The 22380-nt window shown below is 33.0% G+C and overlaps 1 protein-coding gene across 3 annotated transcripts in view; it reads left to right on the forward strand.

The window, feature by feature from the left end:
* Positions 1-21232, forward strand: part of LOC115884602 (RING finger protein 17) — a 50219-nt gene extending 28987 nt beyond the window's left edge. Inside the window, exons 23-30 of one of the 3 annotated variants that reach the window (XM_030903232.1) lie at positions 7578-7759; positions 8027-8183; positions 10203-10387; positions 12222-12324; positions 12953-13066; positions 18071-18206; positions 19174-19430; positions 20914-21232. In XM_030903232.1, the coding sequence (XP_030759092.1) occupies positions 7578-7759; positions 8027-8183; positions 10203-10387; positions 12222-12324; positions 12953-13066; positions 18071-18206; positions 19174-19430; positions 20914-21054 (1275 nt within the window). In that variant the 3' untranslated portion in view covers positions 21055-21232. Of the gene's footprint in view, positions 1-5775; positions 6235-7577; positions 7760-8026; positions 8184-10202; positions 10388-12221; positions 12325-12952; positions 13067-18070; positions 18207-19173; positions 19431-20913 lie in introns of those variants that run through there. The other 2 variants (XM_030903233.1, XM_030903234.1) reach the window with 2 other exon arrangements.
* Positions 21233-22380: the final 1148 nt, after the last annotated feature.

The raw sequence follows: 22380 nt of genomic DNA on the forward strand, positions 1-22380 counted from the left end.
CGTCAATCCATCCTAATTTATGTCATATACTAACATACCAAATCTCGTTTTTCTAACTGAAAAATAAAAGTTATAGGGGTGAGCCACTTTCGAGACGCACCCGGTATAACAAATACTTCTGTTTGTTTGTCTACCGCCCATGGACATACAGCACATGGAAAGTCTGAGCTATTTTGGCCATTTAATTCGAATGGGATAAAATGCATTAAAAACGTCGTTTCTGGCGTAATTTTGTAACTCTGTGTAGGTAGTTTGCTATGCCACCTTTTTGGTTGAAAATCTTAAAAGATGGAAAAAATGCATTTAGTAAGTCTGCTCCTCAATTTATGGTAAGAGTTTTCAAATGTTGTATTGGCGAATTATTAATATAATTGTTTTGCTTGAACTAAAATTGAAACATAGTCAGAAGTACTGTATGGTAAGTAAAACGGCGTCTGTAACGGCTGGAGAATGACAATCGATGATAATTTTGGCGAGATCGATCGCTAGACGTCGTTTTCGTCGTTAACTGACATAAAACTTGTTAAAAATTATTACTACTTGGAGGATTAAAAAAGGATAGAGCGTTTCCAGACACACAAATCTATTTCCAAAAAATTATTTTGTTTCCCAATTTTAAACTATACCATTTAAAAATCTCTTTTACTCAAACTGAAAATAAATTACAACCTTCAGCCAGAGAGTTGGCCTTAAGAGTCCATTTCACTAGTCCGAAAAAGTAGCAAAAAATAAGCGTTCGGCATTTAACCTTTTATGGAAAACTGGCTAGGTATTTTTACACAAATGAAGAAGGAAACTAAAGATAAAGGATTATACCACAGATTAGGCATACTATATGTATACAGATAAAAATCTTGTCCCTAACTCGTGGTACGAAAATTCCTTTTTATGACGATGAGCAAACGAGTAAAATTTCCTGTGCCCAAAAATAAACTAGCGTTTAAACAGCGTAACTGGGCCAGTCAGGCGCTGTGCAAAGTTTAAGGGGCCATAAGTGGGCGTGATATGTGCGCAAACTAGTAACCTAACAAGTGCGCGACTCCGAAAATTGGAACCACGAAAAACAATGCTTTTGACGATAAGTTTATAATCTGTGATTATACTATTTCGGGATTGTAGCACATTTTTTTAGCCGACCATACCAATAGGTATGGTAGGCTATTAAGATTCGCAAAAAAAAGTTTTTTTAATTTCACTCAAAATAAGTTATTTGGGTCATAAATCTGGGTCATAGTCTGTCTGTCCGTCTGCCGTCTGTAACACGATAACTCAAAAACCGCTGAACCGATTTTAACCAAATTTGACACAAAAATACTGTGGCACCCGAGAATCTGGCCATTAGTTTTTGGTGGGGGTGGGGGGTTGGTAAGGGGGTATGGGAGGGGGTTAAAAATTTAAAAAAATCATAACTCCAAAATTACTGTAGCTAACGAAACGCGGTTTTCAATTTAAGATTAGGGATAATATTTGCAACAAAATTTGTAATAACATCAAAATCAGTGAAAGTCGCAGTTTTCGAGATATTAACATATTTTAGTATGGGTGGCTATACGTGCCTCCCGGCGTCAATTTTTTTATTTTCAAACCAAAGCAAACTTCTTCGCGTTCGGCATTTACCGTTTTTTGTAAAAATGGCTAGGTATTTTTACACAAATGAAGAAGGAATTAAAGAGAAAGGATTATAATATCCGTAGCACATTTTTAGACAACTTTTTAAGATTCTGATGGTCAAACATCAACAAGATATTCCTAATGCTTGGACTAAATTTTCTCGAAAATAAAGAAATAATTTAAAATTCTGTTACAATACCGACAAAGATATATAAGTTATATGGTGTTGTAACAAATTGCTCGCTATTTTATGGCAAACGCTGAAGCTCTGCAAACCTTAATCAAGCCTTTTAATCAAAGCACGTGTGTTTGGAATTTTAGGTGTCGCTTAACACGACAGGATCGGGCTAAGCCTTAGGTAGATTTCTGGAATATAATACATTTTTCCTTCGGCTGCACACCCGCTTTACCCGATCCCTGAGAGCGACCCGAACAGCACAGCGGCAGCGTAATAGACTCTTAAGGCCAATTGGCACTAAGCGCCATTAAAAGTAATGAAGCGTAATGACGTCTAGGGCTTGATCTCGCCAAAATTAACATCGATTGTCGTTCCCCAGCCGTATTTGACGCCATTTTTTCCCCCTTTTTTTTCGATCGTAGGATATTTGGCTTACCGTAAAATATAACCATGAACTTTATTGTCTTCTCCAGAATGTAGAGTTGGGTAAGAAGTAATGATGTTGACATTGACAACATTCTAAAATAATGTTCTAAAAAGTTAACTTTATATTTTTTGCTTTTTTATTTTTGGTTTAATGTTATGGGTATAGCCATATATTTGGTATAACATCCATTTAACGTGAATAAATAACCGGCCATTACAACGACATTATTTCGCGCGGTTTATCGTGTTATCTACAAAAACAAACATTGTGTTCTTCTATGGTGTGCCGTACATCAGTACACGCTATTCTACATCACGGTTTTTTTTTGGTGCTAGTGCGTAGTTTTTGCGGTTGGTGCTTTAGATTTCCGACATCACGTCATAAGTTCAAAGAAGATCTCGTCCAGCTTTGTAGAAGATAAAATCAAAGGAATATATTAATAGAAACTTTAAAAAATTGGTTTAAAAAATCAATAGAAGTGGCACTTCTGATAATCAGTATGTACCTAGTCCCTTAATGAAAATTGCACAGAAAACATCGAAATATCCGTCGTTGACGTAGAACAACCACCTTGGGAAAGAGAAGGAAAAAGGTTGTTGAAATGGTTGGTATATATAATAATATTTTATAATATTATATACCAGGTTTTTGTTTTTTAATATATTTATATACAGTTTTTTTATTTTCTTATTTATAATTAGTTATCCAGTCAAACCTTATAAATATTTTAATTTGTGTGAATATTCAAATTTTAAATGATTTGTTTAGGTTTAGGCTCTTCCCTTATCAGGGCCTAGGTCTCAGATGCGTAATAGCGTAGGAGGAATCAGTGTGTTTAATACTTTCAATTTTCTGTGCTGGGATACTGCAGTCTTGCCATGTTTCATTAAAATAAGTAAAATATTTATCGCTATTTGTTTTATCTTATAAGTATAGTCTGTCCAACGACAAGATCCTTGACAGTGATAGATGTGTCTGTCATTTTAATTTCAAAGAAGTTTATTTTATTTTACAAAAAAATAAGTTGGTAAAACTGGAACGCATAGCAGGAAATTATATTTAAAATTTGACTGACAAGTGATTACTTCAAAATATTGGGGAAAAATTGTATAAAACTAAAAAAATTTAATCGAGTTATTTTATTTAACAAAAAACGGTATGTGTTAATACAAAACAAACAAGAACAAGACATCACATACCAAAAAAATATAAAAAGGAACTATTTCTTACTTTCAAGCTTCATGAACCTTCCTGCATTTATGATTATATTTATCAATATAACTTATGTACAAATTCAAATTTGTCATATTCCACAGGAATAAATAAAACAACATAAATAAAACAAACTATTTTATTAATAATAACACTTACCAAATTTTATACCTTAAAGGTTGGTTAATTAACTTTAATCTTAATTTTTTTAAACCAGTACCTTTTGACATTATTTTTCTGCAGTAAGTACTAAAATCCATTATTTACCTATCGTGTGATGTCGATATTTTACAGCTACTCCAGTTTTTAGTATGTGTTTAGTATGGTCCTTCTACCATATACGAGATGCACTTATCTATGACGAGATGGTGTACGAACTTTATTGATGGTAACTTTATTGGTGTATAAGACTTTCTGCCTGGGCAGCGAGTATTAACTATAAACTGTGCTCTGGGTCTACAGTTAATTTTCACTCGATTTTTCCCCCATTTAACTTCAAAAGACCCAAAACACACTTAATAACACGAATCAAAATGCATCATCTTCCATAACGCAGGGTATTTGACAAAAGTTGACACAAACTTATAAGCTATAATTTGGCAAGACTTTGACAAGCGTCAAAAATCTAAAGGCGAGTTCATACGCATCGGCGTCCGTTTGTCGTTCATCGTTCCGTCAAACCAATAAAATTGAAATACGATATGTCATTTTTGAAATAAACCAATAAAACTTGTTAAAAACAACAAGAGACGACGTATGACGGATTTATATTTAAACCCCATCCATAGTTAACTTAAAAATTATTAGAAACTTTTTTTAGTAAAGTAAATAGATTGGTATGGGACGTCATCTGCTTTTTTCTGTCATCGTCTGTTGAAATCTTACCTGAGAAAAAAAAACAGAGTATAAGTACTCTGACGTATATTTTTTAGGCTAAGTTTCCACCTTTTCTTGTCATTTGACATTGTTCGAAGCATTCCCACCAACATACGGTAATCGCAAAACAATTTCTGATGCACGTGATGAACTTTGAGTGACAAGCGATGGCGACAGCGCTGCCAGATTGTGATAGATTTATTGGGATGAATCTTAATGTAAACTTGGGAAACTTTAATTATTAAATTAATAATAATATCTTTAAAAAATGATATAATAAATATATTATTATTTTAGTAATTAATTTATTTGTGTTATAGTTTATTTTACTTATTACATATTGGTAAAAACTAGTCCATTATGAAGATTATTCTAAGCCTTATTATGGGTTATTTATTTATTTTTTTGTTGATGTACAACTTATATAATTACCAGAAGTGGTAATAACAAGTAAGAAGGTGCCATTAATGCATAAACTGATAATTACAGAATCTACTAAAAACTAACTTAAAAATAACTTTAAAAGTGGCATAATGTGCTTATCAATCAAACTTACTTCTCTGACTGCAATCAAGGGTAATAAAGCACCTTTATTGTCACGTTCTCTATCAAAATAGTTTATCAGGGAAGCTACAAGTTCTTTGCTTCGACTGTTTAAATGCTTCGGCATATTTTCAACTCACAATTTCAAGAAATGCGATAAAAAAACTCCAGAATTTAGTTTTTAAAAGAACTGTTTGTGCTTAAAAGTACAATTTAAAAAAAATACTATGAAAATAAGCAAAAAACGAGAACTACTCACAAAGATAAACACGATATTATACAAATGACACATTATGATAATTGTCAAATAATAAACGACAACGTTGTGACCAACATAGCCATAGTAAAATTTGGTTCAAACTAATTTTTGCAGCTTTAATCTAAATAAAATATCTGTTATATAAAGTAAAATGATGAGCTGCTCGGTATCTTAAACTAAACCACAAATTTAAACATTTTTGCCAAAATTTCATTTAGTCAGGTTTATAGGCTTTAGTGTCGATTACCTTATTATGATCTTGCCGCTCCCTTTAAAAAATTATGAAGCACACATATTATAGCCATTATAAAAGACCAAACTTTCAATGGCTACATTTGTAGGTGTATGCAAAATTCGAAATTCAGTTGAAATTAAACACAATATTAATTAAATAAAATAACTTCTTCAGCAACATTTCTTCCCCTTGATAATCTGTAATTCTATATGCCCCTTTCATGGCCCAGATCCTTTTGTGGAAATAGTTTTAAAATATCATGTCATGTAAAGCAGAAAATATTTTATCTCGCGTAAACAAGGAAGTCCAAATCTGGAGTAATTTCTGCTTTTGTTAACTTATATAAAACTAATCCAACATCAAGTTGGTGCACTAAACCGCTACAAATGAGTCTTTTTAAACGTGGAATATTACCATTGATATTTGTTTTCCAGGATTTCAAAACACCTGCCCAAAGGAGCGAAAAAAATCCGCTAAAGACGAAAATAACACCTCATGAGGCGCAGGCGCAAATATTTAAAAAGAGTTGCATGGGTGCATTAAAAAGCCGCGGTGAAGAATCGGAAAGTACAGCTTTTGGAGAATTAGTTGCCACAAAACATGCAAAATTAAATGAAAACCAGAAGATGCGCGCTGAGAGCCTAATTACGAAAATATTACATAGATGGTTCTAAATAAATATAACTGAAGAAACTAGCACTCTATGTTCAGCCGCAATTTGGGAAGACTTATTCATTACGTAGTTTTTCATCATCACGGACAACTTATGGAAATTTTGACCATCAGCAGCAAGTTCAACTCTATCTTTAGTTAGTTTGTCATCTTCTTTACCTACACAATCACATGCAGGTGGGAAGGATCCGGAGCGCCCACATGATGCAAAATAGTTATTGACAAAGTTTTGTAATATGTAAATTTAACTTTTTATAATGTAAATATAAAATCTGTATACATAATATATTAATCTTGCCTTTAAGTGATTCTTATGTGTTATTTCATACAGAGCCTTGCACGTTTCCTGAGCAGATATTCCTGCAGTAAATTTAAGATTTTCACAACTGCGAAAGATAAGTCATTTGGATTATTGTCTCTCAATTCTCGCAAAAGCGAAATGTGAATATTTTTCTCTACCCCTTGGCCATAACCACACATCCAACAATACATATTATTTCTCTTTATTCATTCCACTTTACAAATCCTCAGAACTTAATCAAAAATAGCAAATGACTCAGACTCGAAGGCGCAACGTCATTTTTCAAATTTTACGTTGAAAAATCACGCACGAAAAGGAACTATTTCTTACTTTCAAGCTTCAAGAAATTTCGCGCATTTTATTTTACAATTTTGTGTACAAATACAAATTTGTATATTCCACAGGAATAAATAAAACAAACTATTTTATTAATAATAACACTTACCAAATTTTATATCTTAAAGGTTGATTAACTTTAATCTTAATTTTTTTAAACCAGTACCTTTTCCATTATTTACCTATCGTGTGATGTCGATATTTTACAGCTACTTCAGTTTTTAGGATATGTTTAGAAGGATCCCTGTACCATATATGCAAGATGCACTTATCTACGACGAGATGGTATACAAACTTTATTGACGGTAACTTTATTGGTGTATAAGACTTTCTGCCTGGGCAGCGAGTATTAACTATAAACCCTGGGTTTACAGTTAATTTTCCCTCGATTTTTTCTCCACTTGACTTCAAAAGATACAAAACATACGTAATAATCATCTTCCAAAACGCAGGGTATTTGACATAAGTTGTCACAAAATTATAACCTATAATTTGGCAAGACTTTGACAAGCCTCAAAAATCTAAATGCGAGTTCATACGCATCGGCGTCCGTTTGTCGTTCATTGTTTCAATGTTGTCATTTTTGAAATAAACCAATAAGAAACTGGTTAAAAACAACAAGAGGCGACGCATGACAGATTTATATTTAAACCCATCCATAGTTAACTTAAAAAATATAAGAAACTTTTTTAGTAAAATAAATAGATTAGTATGGGACGTCATCTGCTTTTCTTCTGTCATCGTCTGTCGAAATCTTACCTGAGAAAAAAAAAACAGAGTCTAACCGCCGATATGACTTCTATGTGTGGCCGGCTAATCGATAATGTCAACAACGCTTCCTTTCTCCTGTGATCATAGCATCACCGTGTATCTACCAAGTAGCTCTACTATATTATCGTTCATAAATATGTTTAAACTTTTTTTTAGGCGAGGGTAACTTGTGTCGAGACCGGCGGCCATATGTATCTGCGCGAAGATAGGCTAGAAAAAGTGTACCAGAAACTAGAAGAGAACATGAAGCTTTACTTCGAGAGAAACCCGCCTACACTCAACAACGATAAGTGGCAACCCGGCCAATTGTGCACTATCAAATACACAGACGACAATTGGTACTACAAATTTAGATTTCAGTGAAATAAGTAAACCTAAAGTAGTTATAAAATTATTTTGGATGATACAAGCGTAACATTTGTTTTCATCTTGCAGTGTTGCCACACTTTACGGGACCTTTTTAAGTTTAGTCAGGATACCATAAATTTTAACATAAAAATTCACTAATATAGTGTACACTCTGTTCACTTATTTCACCGATATCACTTTTTAATCTATTGAAAAAGAGCGTGACTTTATTATCATTATTTCTTTGTACTTTTCAGGTATAGAGGTAAAGTTTTACGAGTGAAGAGTCCCAAAGAAATCACAGTTTTTATGATTGATTTCGGTAGCGACCACGATTTGCCGCCGGAAGTTCTTTTTAGGGAACTCTTGTACACTGAGTACAGGTGTTTTGCTGTCAAAGTTAAATTAGACAAGGTAATTTTGAATTCCACAATTGCTTCAAAATATATAGACACATAAAAAAGACTCATCTCGTTGATGGAAGAAACAAGATGTGCAATATAGGCGATTTCGTCGCACAAAATATGTCTGAGATGTAGCAGGCGTTCCCGTACGAGGTTTAGTTTAGCGCAGAGCTAAACTAAACCCCTGCTTAACTAAACCTCTGCTGCGCACTGATAATCGTTTACAACACAGTGGATAAAGAATACTATCATGCAGTTCTGCTTTCAGTCGACAGAGTGGGTAGTTGCCGGTGACAGTGTTGCCAGAACTACGGATTAATCCGTAAATTTACGTATTTTGGGTACAGTACATTAATAATACGGATTTTCTATCATTAAACAATATAAAATTATATATGATTAAAAAAAGAACGGCGTCAGAGTTGGCTTGGAAATGAACAATGATGTTATTTCATATGTATAATATTATGGTAAATGTCAATAGTCGTCATTTCCAAGCCAATAAACGACTTTTTTCGATCAAAAATTCGAAATATTAAGTACCTATAAAAGAATTTTTATTTTTGTTGTTTATTAAAGATATTTTTTCGTCAAACCTATTACAGATATTACACATTTTAATGTGGCAACACTGTCGCTTTCAGTTCCATCCCATCTTCGATATGCCTTCGCTGGCCGAATTAGAGAAAATATGTGTTTTATGCGTTGGCCGCAGAACGAGTGGAGGCTTCACCGTACAACTCTTGAACCCATCCCAGATTCCATCTGTCGCATGTCGGTTGGAAGTGCTCCTCTTAGACCACACGACCTACCGCTTTTTAAATATATAACTTCGTTATACATAGTTGTTAAATGTCAAATTTATTTTCTATTTTTCTTTTCATTTCTTCATATTTTCTCACCACTTAAACCTTCCTTGGACTTCTACAAATATTTCAAAGGTTATAAATTGTATAGGCTTTGTGCATTTCAGTTGATTTCAACAAATTCCGACCGCAGCGCTTCAACGACAGAAATCAGAAATTATTAGTATGTATTTCACGCTGCCGTATGTTGATCGCGTTAAAAAAATATTGAAATCGTGGCTTGTCATATTATTTATAAGTATTTTAGTTTTTTGTTAGTGCAGATATTGACACTACAAAACACTCAGGTACGAGGTTTGTGTGATCGCTGTTTCGGGCAATAAAAAAATAAGTGAAAAAGAATTCGAACTAGGCGTCGCGCGTCGTGTTGTATTGTGACAATTTCAAATGTTAATAAAAGTGCCAAAAAAATGTTGACGCGTAAAGGAGAGCGTAATTAGGGCGTTGTTGGGTGCAATAACATTCAATAACTGAACTTTCCCGGATATTAACTCTCCCGAAACAACATTTTACAGCTTCATAGTTTCTCACACTGATTTGATCAAAAGCTAAAATGGATTCAAGCAGTTCGACGAAACAAGTGATTAAACAAAGTGATCGTTACATAATCAAAAACTAAATAGACATATACTATGAGGGGATAAAATATAATTTGCAATATTAATGGTATAATTTTTTTAATCGACTAGTGATTAAATTTTATGAATGATTAAATGTTCTAAAATTATAATTATGTACCTTTAAAAAAATTCGTAGTAGCCGAAATAGCCCCAATTATGACCCCACTAACAAAACCGATGTTTAAAAATATGCTTGCTACTCGCTACCGTAGTTGAACTAATATAAAAAGTTTTTTTAGCTGGAATAACAAACTATAATACAAGTTAGACCTTCTGAAGATATCAAAATATTTTTATTTTTAGAATTTTCACAAATTATACTTATAACTATATAATAGATTTTTCGTATACTCGCTATTTGAACCCGTGTATTTGTATATACCTACTAGTTGTTTACGATATTCTCCGATGGAAGCAGCACCGATGGAGAATGTACCAAGCCTATAGATAATAAATTCTGAGTATATTTTTTATGTGTATCGAAATTTCTTGAATACACAGTATATTGTTTTACAGCGATGCAATAATAGTGATAAATTGCAGATATATTCCAAACAACCGACGTGGCTTTCGTCCGATTATGACCATTTCCATGAGCTGGTCACAGACTGGTGTAGAATTGTAGTTCAAGGTCCCCTAGATGTAGAACTTCCACTAGTTGACGTATACAATTCGAACGATGTCTACGTTAATCAAAAATTGGTGGAGATATGCCCTAATTTGTCTAGGTAGGTTAGGTAGTTTTGTATATAGCCATTTTCGATTTTTTTTTTCAAAATGGCGAACATGACGTCATTTGAACTACTTTTCTTCATAATCCATTCCATAATGATCATCAATCGTTTCCTATAAGCGAAAAATAAATCGTCATCTTTTATACAATTAAAAATTTTTTCTCATATTAACCCCATTACAAGTAATAAAATCATACAGGGCGATTCAGCGTTCCCTAAAAGCTCTGTTTCTGGTTTGAGATTTTTACACCACACTTTTTCATAAAATATGGGGGCAGTGGTATCTAGCGCACATTTTCAAGTGAAAGTTGTATATTTTAAAATGGGGTGCTATATATTTTTTAACTCAATGGTTTCCTAATGAGATCCTATCCCATTCCAAACTATATTGGTAATTTTCTATATACTGAGTAGTTTTTGAAGTATGGTCAATTTAAACTGAATTTGTCGCCTATAAAAACGATATCTCTCAAAATTTTAAAAGACGAAAATTTGTAATGTCTTTAACCGAAAGTACCATGTAATGTCTTTACCTTAATTCAACTACAAAAATTTAGAATTTTTGATATACACTATATCCCCAGATTATCTTTACAAGAGGAGCAAAACTTTTTTATTATTGACATTTTGAGAAGAATGTACTCTTCATAATAATTTTTGCTTGTTCTAAAATGATTAATCCCGTTAATACTTGATCACACTTGCTATCGATTATGAACGAATATGCTATAATATGGTATTTTTGGAATGGGAATTTAATAGCAAATCCACTGAGCTAAAAATATACCGGGTGCGTCTCAAAAGTGACTCAACCCTATAACTTCAGATAAAAAAAAACGATATTTGATATGTTAGTATATGACATAAGTTAGTATTGTTTGACATATTCAATTCTTTTCGGTCACTTCCTGTTTCACCGGATATGACTACAACTTTTAATTTTCGCCCCTCGGTGTATTTTTACTTTATTTGATAGAAAATGACATTCTGGATAGAATGACATATCATATGTCAACTTTTGACATTTTCGCTTAAAACAAAATTGTATATTAAATTTCAATCGGTAGCGACATGGCTGTGTTAAAAACACTAATTTTTAATCAAGGAGCCTTGGAAAAATAGATTTGATCGTATAATGTTTTTCGTGTCTTGTCCTGGCCAGTTAAAAGATGCCCAAATCGTATTTTTAATCATATCTTATTTTTTTTCAAAGGGAACGAGGATAGCTCATTAGCATATTTGGAAAATGCATTTTTTTTTAATAATTTGGTACCACACACTTGGTATTTCGAGTGAAATTATCGTTATGAATCGCATGTTGCAATTTCAAATAAACCATATTTGAAAATGTCAAAAGTTGACATATGATATGTCATTCTATCTAGAGTGTCATTTTCTATTGAATAAAGTAACAAAATACCTAGGGTGTCATTTAAAAATCTAAAGTTGTAGTAATTTCCGGTGAAACAGGAAGTGACCGAAAACAAATACGCCAAACAATCCTAATTTATGTCATATACTAACATACCAAATCTTAATTTTTTATCTGAAAAAATTAAAAAGTTATAGGGGTGAGCCACTTTTGAGACGCACCTGGTATAGCATTCCAGTTAAAAATAAACAATGTTGGTTTGTAAATATTTTCAATCGTCCTATATATTGACAAAACTATTTCAAAAATGCGTGCTGCTATTGCCTGAACATTATTCAAAAAAATGGAGTTGTGAAGAAACTTAAATAGCCCTGAATAGTATGTGTATCGTAATCTAGAGTTATATTTGAATATTTTTGTATAGTTTGAATAAAATATTTGATTTTTTCTTCAAAGGTGTTCAAATTTTCCCACCGAATTGTCGTCAACAGAGGAAGAAAGTATTGTGATTGAAAGTATCGAGGTCAATGAGGATCCTGTAGTGGATGAGGTAATTCAAGTAAGAGAAGGAGGTCTGCCGCAAACCTTTGGGAATAATGTCACTAAAATACATGCTTTATAAACTAAAATATTTGTCTTTTGTAAAAAGCTTGAATTCAAAGAGACATTTTCTCCAGTTTCTTACTTTTGCGTAAATTTGGTTAACCAACCAAATATAAAGAATATAAAGACTGTCCAACCATCGTTCACCGTCACATCATCATTATTTGTCGTTATTAAATGTTAAGTACGTTCCTATATTATTGATTGACATTTTTTTGAACTCTTCCTCATTTACGATCCCTTTAATTCCGTTCCTTCGGACTGTTGAAATTCCTATTTTTAAAGCATGAGTAACTCGCTCAACAATAAAAAAATGTTTGAATTTTGTTTTACAGCAACAAATAAATGACAATGACAATAATTACTTAAAAGAATATGCAGTAATTTACGAAATGCCATAATGACGTCACCAATCGCTTTCATCTGGTTGGCAAGTGATTGAAAAAGTTCAACAATATTATGACGTAACGATGAACGATGGTTAAACATTCTATACTTTCCCCAAAAGTTTGCGAAAAATAAGCCCTTTACAAAAATGTGGCGGGTTCATTTTAAATGTTTATAATGAAGGAATATTATTATAGGATATGATCCAGAGGGTTCTTGCAGAATTTGATGTTATCGATTACATAGATGACTATGAAAATTTGACATATAAGATTCAACCTATTCCCAAAGAACTGCTGGAAGGTAAAAAGGTAAGGTGTTAATAGTATATTGATTTATTAGGAGTAAAAATGATACTTTTTGTGGTGAGGCTGTACGTTTGACAACATTGTCTGTAACCTAATTACTTAATTATTAGAAGCAGTATTCTGTACACGGCATCGACAATCGTCAGTATCGGTAAGTTACCAACAACTATCGGTACGTACGACCAATAAGCGTTGTATAGGGTCAAGAACGGTAAACTAATAGGATTGCTCATCCTCATAAGACGACATGACGGCATTGTAGTCCTTGTCATGATAGTGTGTATTATCGGTTGCCTATGATAAACTAATAAAAATAACAGGTAAGAAATTTTGAGTTAATTATTTTGTCGATTTTAAAAGAAAAAAAGTTGTTTTTAAAGTTTTTAGAGCAATAGAGTTTATAAATACGTTCATTTTGTAGTGTGGATTGTGACTAACTGCTTAAGATATTGTCTATTAATTATTTTAAAGCAAAATATGGAAATACTCTAAAAAGAATGGCTGCAAAAGGTGATGCTTGGAACAGTTGTTGCAAAATGCATTATGCGAATATTTAATACGATTTATACAGTTAATTTTCTATACTGCACACATACTAAGGGTCGGCATTTCTTTTCTTGGGTGCCGGTTTTCATGTGTTCGAAGAGTACGGACAACACGCTTAGTAAAATAAGATTAAGTAGTTATGTAATAAATACTTCGTATTTTTGCTCACTCCGACTTACTAGATTGCCATAACGACTCACTCCTATACATGTAAACGCCGACCTAAAGGTTCGCTTGCCAGCGGGGTATAAGGTGTTTAAATAAATAAACTAAATAATGAATGTTTTACATACGGCAACCAATAATCACGATCCTGGCTTAAAGAGCTTGACGTAAAAAGCTGTTTTTGGAAAACGGATTGACTTTAGGGTGTAAAGCAGTGATCCCCAAAGTGGTCCAGGTGGACCCCCAGGGGTCCACGGGAGACTTGCTGGGGGTCTACGTAGGCGTGAACAAAAAATGGGGGTCCATAAGATGTTAATGGGGGTCCACGAAAATTTATCTGCTTTTGATAGTAAAGAGCAAAAATGTAAGCATAGTTTTTATAAGGGCCTACCTACATTGTTTTAAGTACCTATCTAAGCAGATAATATTTTAATAAGGCAAGCGACTGTTACTTGTCCAAACTTGCGTATTCGATATTACGTACAATTTCGTGTACAGACTTGCAAAGCGCTATCCGCCCGACAATGCTTAATGCTTGTTCAGACATGAACTTGATCACCACTATAAATACTTGATGCCAAAGGCAAACGCATTCATTTGTTTCCGGAATTTCGAAAAAAAGGCGGAATTTGGAAAAAAAGTTGTGAGAAAATTTATATCTGTGTTTGCTAGTGCCGGAGAAAAGTAAGTAACCTACCTTTTTTTTGTTATAGTACTTAGGTATTTTGTTTACGTGTACTAGTCGGTTGATCACAACGGCCTGTATAGATAGGTAACTTAGTAACTTACAGATATTTTAATTGTCCTCTTTCGATTTGAAGACAAACACAGCACGTTTTATTCAATTGTTTTTCACGAGAGAAACACTGCCTCTCTAAAAGGCCGAATAAGCAATATTGCAGAGCAATTAATTTTGTAATTTTTCTTGCAAATAACTACTAATTTTATAAAACAGTAATTTCATAATCATTTTAAATTGGTTTTGAAGTAACTATTTTATCAAAACTATTCCTTTTCGGAAAGAGCGAGCGGTGCGCGGGCGACGGGAAAAGGGCGGGGCTTGGACTTCGATGCCAGTTTGTCACGTTTTAACAATGAAGCCGCAGACAAAAATACGCAAATACACGGAGCGCGTGAACTCATTGATTTAATAAAATGTTAGTTATCGTTTTTATGGACAATTTTGGGATTTCGACTTTTATTTTTTCCTACACAAATATGATCAGTATTCGATACTGAGTACACCAATTTTTATTTATACTATTAAAAATTAGTGGTAAATTATGTACTTTAAAATTGATACCGTTTTGTGAAAACGTCTGTATTTGTCTCAGCGGTTTATTAGTTGGTCCCTTTACAAGCCGTAATTCTATTTCCGCGTGCTGACAAAGGCTGCGGTGTGATACCTATATTCAGAAAAAAACTTGGTTACTAAAACATTTTTTTTTACAGGTAAGGTAACTGACACGAAACATGGCTACAGCAAAGAAAAAATGTCGACAATATAGTATCGATTATTTGAAATATGGTTTTGTTCCATCAGAGGCAGACAAACAATTGCCCATGTGCCTATTATGCAACAAAGTTTTGAGCAATGACTCTATGAAACCATCAAAGCTCGAAGATCATCTAAAAAGGTGTCATACTGATAAAATAGGTAAAGATTTAAAATATTTTCAAACATTGAAAGAAAAATATGGAAAGAGACCCACCATGCACAGTATGTTCGCTTCAACATCTCAAAGTAACGATGATGGCTTGCGGGCATCTTACAATATCTCATTACTTATAGCAAAATCTGGAAAACCGCACACTATCGGAGAACAATTAATTTTACCCGCTGTTGAAGAGGTTTTAAAAACTGTTTTGCACAAATCTCCATTTGACGTACTAAAAAGAATTCCATTAAGTAACAATACTGTACAAAGACGCATTGATGAAATGAGCTCTGATATCGAAAGCTTTTTGTGCAATCATCTGCAAAAAACTCATTTTTCTATACAACTGGACGAGTCAACGTTACCCAGTAATGAAGCATTACTATTGGCATATGTCCGATTTATTGTTGAGGAAGAAATTCACGAAGAATTGCTATTTGCCAGAACTTTGGAGACTGACACTAAAGGCGAATCAATATTTAATGTCCTGAGTAATTTTTTTACGGAAAAATCGATCCCATTTACAAACATTATTTCAGTGGCAACAGACGGAGCTCCTGCAATGGTCGGGCGATATCGTGGGTTTATAAGTCATCTCAAAAGAATTATACCAGGACTTACAGCTATTCATTGCGTAATCCACCGACAACATCTTGTGGCAAAACATTTAAGTGACAGGTTGAACCAATCTCTTCATTTTGTAATAAAAGCTGTCAACAAAATCAGAAGCAATGCATTGAATACGCGTTTATTTGCTCAATTGTGCGACGAAAATGATGAAGACTTCCAACGACTGCTCTTACATACTGAAGTACGCTGGTTGTCGAAAGGTGCATGCTTAACGAGATTTTACTCTGTTTTCGATTCCATATTAGAGTTCTTAGAAAGTAGAGATCCAGATTTAAAAGAAAACTTGATCAAATTCAAAGCAGACATTGCGTATTTGACAGATTTGTTTAAAAAATTTAATGATATTAACTTGCAGTTACAAGGGGACAGCCTGAATTTAATAAAAACAAAGGGGATAATTTCGGCTTTTCTTGGGAAATTGAAATTTATGAAGCAAAACATTAGTCGGCGCGAATTCTCTCAATTTCCAAACTTGTCGCAGGTAGAATGTATTGATGAGGATATCCATACCTACAGTCAACATTTAAGTGCTCTGCATGATGACTTCAAAACCAGGTTTGAAGATATACTGACGATGGATATACCACCATGGATCATAAATCCATTTGATGAAACGGAAGTGGCCAATGTTGTATTACAAGAGGAGCTGCTCGAGCTAAGCACTAATGAGGAGCTGAAGGTGAAATTTAGAAAAGGCTACCCAACATTTTGGCTGCAAGCAGAAATACCCGAAAAATATCCTGGACTGTGGGAAATCGCAAGGAAATTTTTAATAGCTTTTCCCTCGTCATACCTTGTCGAAAGGAGTTTTAGTGCGTTACAAACCTCTTAACAAAAAAAGGAGCAAATTAAACATCACAGAGCGGGGGATTTGCGGTTATTGCTCACAAAAAAATAAAGCCAAACATTGATCGTTTGCTGACACTCCATCAGATACATCCTTCCCATTAATTAAAATTATGACCTGAACCTATATTACCTTAATATTTTTCTTGTAATTCTATTCTTTTAATAAATAAAGTGATATAAAATGTACCATTTTTCGTTTTTATTTTACATATCGGAATATAGGGACAGAACTCAGAAGTGACACAATTTTTATTTTTTGGCGACTTTAAGAATGTGGTAGAAATGTAGCAGCAGGGGGTCCACCGAAACCAGTAAAATTTTGAAAGTGGCCCACGAGAAAAATAAGTTTGGGAACTACTGGTGTAAAGGTTCGATAAGAAGGGATTTTTCAAAACTCGAATTCTAAGGGGGTGAAACCACCCCTCAAATATTAGAATATTTTCTATTTAAAAACCGGTGAGTTTTTCGGAAAAACTCTTAAACACGTATATTTTATTTTGTTATTTTACTTATTTTAAGATTTTTTAAAAATTTATACAGTGTGTTTGACCATATGACCATTAAGTAATCACGATTCTGCTTAAACTGCTTGACGTTTAAAGCTGATTTTTGGCAAACGGATTGACTGTGGGGTGTAGAGGTTCGATAAGGAGGGGTTTCTCGAATCTTAAATTCCAAGAGGGTGAATTCCACTCAAATATTATAATATTTGTTATTTAAAAAACGGTTAGTCTTTCGGGAAAACTATATTTTGTTTTTTTACATATTTTGATTTTTTTGTTTAAATCATACAGGGTGTTCCAAAAAGTTGGGTAATTGATTAACCACGATTCTGCTTGACGTAAAAAGCTTATTTTTGGCAAACGGATTTTTCGAAAGTCAAATTCCAACGAGATTAAACTACTCCTCAAATATTACCAAGTTATATAATAATATCGCCATATTGTTTGTTCTCATGATGACATAAATGTGAGAAAATTTTATCCAGTTTGTATGTTATTGGAAATTTTTGCTTTGCTTTATCATCATTACAAATGATTAATTCGACGCGAACAAAGTTGCGGGTACACGCTAGCTGACCTATACCAGAATAGCGCCCCAGACAGACAACTTTTCTAGTTGACATTTGATGTTAATTACTCTAATTTTTCTGTTTCAGTTGATCATGGAGATCGGAGGAATTTTAAATTATGATAAGGTAGCCTTGAAGCTCCCTGGGGAAGATGACAGCGCCGAAATGTACGACTTAGCAATAGATTTACAAGAATCCGTTTCCAAGATGCCTCCTTTAAAAGGTATTAACTAAGTTTATTATTCAAAAGTGGCTCACCCATATAACTTTTATGTTCTTTCAGATAAAAAAAATGGTCAGAAAAAAAAACATTTTTGGTCGTTTCGTGTTTTACCGGAAATGACTACAATTTTTTATTTTTAAATAGTACCCTCGATATTTTTTTACTTTATTTCATAGAAAAAGCTTTTGACATTTTCCCTTAAAAATATAGTTTTTTAGTACGGTACCAAACTATCCATAAAAATGGGTTTTCGAAATATGCTAATAACCTATTAATCGGCCAGGATGTTCAGAAAAACATTAGACGATCAAATCTCTTTTTCTATGGCTGCTTGATTAAAAATTAGTGATCTTATCACAGCCATGGCACTCTAGATTTAAATTTAAAATACTTGCTTAACCTAAGATGTCAAAAGTTGACATATTATGATACATCATTCTATTCAGAAAGTAATTTTCTGTCAAATAAAGTAAAAATATACTGAGGGTGCCATTTAAAAATCAAAAGTTGTAGTAATTTCCCGAGAAACAGGAGGTGACTTGAACTAATTAAATATGTCAATCATTCCTGATATATGTCATATAAATATATACCAAATCTCGTTTTTTATCTGAAGAAATAAAAATGTTATAGGGGTGAGCAACTTTTGAAAAACAGCCGGTATATAATATGGTAATCACAAACAAAGGATTACAGTAGACATGTTATAAAAAGACAGAAAGGCAATAAAACTTGCAACAAAAGTAGCTTCAAATTTGAATAACCTTGTTTTGATCTAGACAAATCATAGCACTAAATTTGCAGGTACCTGCTTTGATAAAAGGTTTTACCGTGAGCTACCTTCCTTATTGTTCCTGTAAAAGCAAAAAAAGGATAATTAAAATTTACAGATACCTTTATTGCATTTTTATCTCCCCTGTGGTCATATAATATATAAGATACACATTATATAATTTTTTTTTGGTAGAATTTAAGGTAGGAACACCCTGCTTAGCACAGTTCTCCGAGGACAAAGTCTGGTATCGCGCTGTCATCTCGAACGCAGATTTGCTAGATTCTGGCTTTGTCAGCGTGTTTTATGTCGATTATGGAAATTCCGAGTCCACGTCGATAAAGAATTTGCGAAAAATCAAACGGGACTTATTGAACCTGCCTCAGCAATGTTGGGAAGCTTTCTTAAACATCAAGCTGGTCGATGAAAGTCAGGTTATGTCAGTAGAACAGGTAAATATCTTCTATACGTTTTCTTAAATACTGTCTGATCCAATAAAAATTATGCGATAGCAGGCGGACAAATATTTAGTATCAACTTATAGGAATTTTAAAGTATTCAACTTAATTTGTTGAGAATACCAAGTCCAAAACACATGCTAAATTGTAATTGAATAATATTTATAGATTCTAACAAACGATGTCCAAATAATAACAGAAATAACTTTTTTATCTTTAACATGATATTTGGCAACATTAAATCAGTTTTGTCTATAAAAGTAATTTTTGTAACATCGTCTGTTTTTTTTTCTTCTGACCCTTCATGTATTATTTGGCTGGAAAGACTATACCGTGCTGGCAACTCTTACTTTTGGGTCGGTATTTACATGTTTGGAAGTAAATCGCATAGGGATCTTATTAAGTCGGAGTGAGAGCAATGCGACGGTGTGCTGTTGCAGCGTTGCCACGTTTCTCCGGTACGCCCTTCTCTATCAAGTAAAGTAAAATCACGATCACAAACCGCTCATTTTTAAAAGACTTTTATTAAATAAGGGTATATAAGTATATTTCGAAAATTTTTCGTAAAGATAACTAGATAAAATCATTAGATATGTTTCAGAGCATTTGAAATGGAATTTAAGGATATCGTTAGGGTGTCCACTTCTTTATAACGAGAAAACATCAGTAATCGCGATAATTTAAAAACTCAACTTTTTAACACATAACACGCGATAAACACAAGAACTACTTTAGATATTGAAACTTTTTTTTATTTTGAAGTTGGGATAAATTATTACAAGATGTTTAAATAAGAAAAAATCGATAGGATTTTTTTTTTTATTTAAAAAAACACCTCCGTTTACTTTTAGTGCATTGCAATTTTGAGCAATCGTGTAATTTTTTTATTTATAATTACATTATCACATACTGTCTGTGAAGTAAATATAGCAGAAATATTAAGGAAGTTTTTGAAAAAACTACGATCAATTATTTCTAATTGATTTCGAGATATCGATTTTTGAATTCAGAGTTCTGATAGCGCGACCACTGTCGAACACCTACTCAATTCCGCTTATTTTTACCAAAAGTGCAAGTATTTCTAACTTGCACTTAAAAATGTACAAGCTATAAGGAAAATTACAACGACTCGTTTATAAATAAACAAATAAAGTATCACGAGACGTAATTTAATCGTGAAGCTGCACGCATAATCTCTTCCCTAGAATTTTTAGCACTGATATGGTATTGATTGAATCTGCTATATCCCCTTCCACGTCTCTTAGCAATGTTTACAGTTTCTCGGTTTATTTCATACGTTTGGCAACGTTTTTACTGTTCTCTCTTTGTTCAGTACATTATAAACGCATTATACTCTTCTTACATACGGAAATCATGATCCAAGATCCAAGACTAACCTTTGCCAGTCCTTAGTATAGACCATGAGTAGAACGATTTTGTCCATAACCATTAGTTAATACTGTTACCTCTATTTTAGGCTGTAAATTCTTTGGATAGAAAGAAAAGATACGTGAAATTGGTTAAAGAGAACCCTGTCACGGTAGACCTGTATGACAAAAATGATGAACTTTGTTTTGAAAATTTAAAGAAGAGCGGTATTTTAAATTCTAAGGAATGAATGTTTAAAATTTGTTCATGTTAAGATAACATTAATTAATTATACTAATTAATGTCTTCTATTATAGGTTCACCATTAGTTTTAAGGAAATTTGTTTCAGTTGTTTAAAAACCTATTATTGGATCGAATATTCATTATGTTAATTTTGTAAAGTTTTTGTTTACATAATAAAAAGTTAGAACCAATATTTTATTGTTAATTTATAGTTAATTTCTTCTATATATGGAGCGTAGAGACACTCTATACTTCTATAGCATCTTCTATAGTATATCCAGCAAGAATATATGACACATTGACATTTGCCGTCTGTCAATTTAATTTAGAAATGGTTTTATTTTTGGGCGCGTTCAGGGACGGTCAGCGGCCATGGTACAAAGAATATAAGGTATGATATTGCGCAGGTTGGTCGCTACGTCACAGGTGATAACAGGCGCTATTGGTCAGCACGCTCCGCGCGCCAGTTCAAATCGTCAAGATATTCTTATAAATCTGTTTTTTTGTTTATATACCGTCATTGAATTATCACTAAGCAAGTTACTGTGGAGCAGTGCGTAAGGAGTCGGGATAGAAAGCGAGAGACCGGAGTTCGAAACTCGGCCGGAACATAACTTTTTATTTATTTTTTTAAATACTGTTGTATTCTATAGTTTATTTTTGTAGTATAAAAAAAAGAACTATTTATTCTGTTATTTTTTAATCTCCGTTATTAATATAAATTGATTGTTGGTACAATACCTTATTTAATATAAAATAATATTCTACTTTTTGAAATGTATCGGGCCCTAATTGTACCTAAAAGTAATATATTTTTAGTGATATACCATATTGTAAACTATTTAATATTTCAGTCACTTAAAAAGTTAATTTGCATTGAATAATTGTCTACCATTAAAGGAAATTTGAGCTATAATATAATCCTCGATGGGCATATTCTGGGTATGCAAATACTTCATCTAAATTTTGGGTGTCGTTCAACCAATTTATTCTCAAAACCTGAAACATCTACATATAAAAAAAAGCACAGGTCACTAATTATAATAAACTTCACCCTTGGAATTACTTCTATCACAATTACAATACGTTCATCTGCATTGGCATTTTCTACTTTTCGATGGGAAACAATAAACTTCCCAGCATTTTTTAAATGATGTAATAATTCCTCTTGTGGTTACTTTTCCATAGATAACCTCATCTCTGTCCTCATGTGAATTCAGAGGCAATGAACATGAAAATTATTTACCATAAACATCGCAAACTAAAAACCTAATAAACAATTTTATACCGAATATAGAAATAAATTTAGTATTCTTACCTAAGGCTATTATC

Source organism: Sitophilus oryzae, unplaced genomic scaffold (genome assembly GCF_002938485.1).
Source record: "Sitophilus oryzae breed Bouriz unplaced genomic scaffold, Soryzae_2.0 scaffold_302_pilon_pilon, whole genome shotgun sequence".
Taxonomy (NCBI): domain Eukaryota; kingdom Metazoa; phylum Arthropoda; class Insecta; order Coleoptera; family Curculionidae; genus Sitophilus; species Sitophilus oryzae.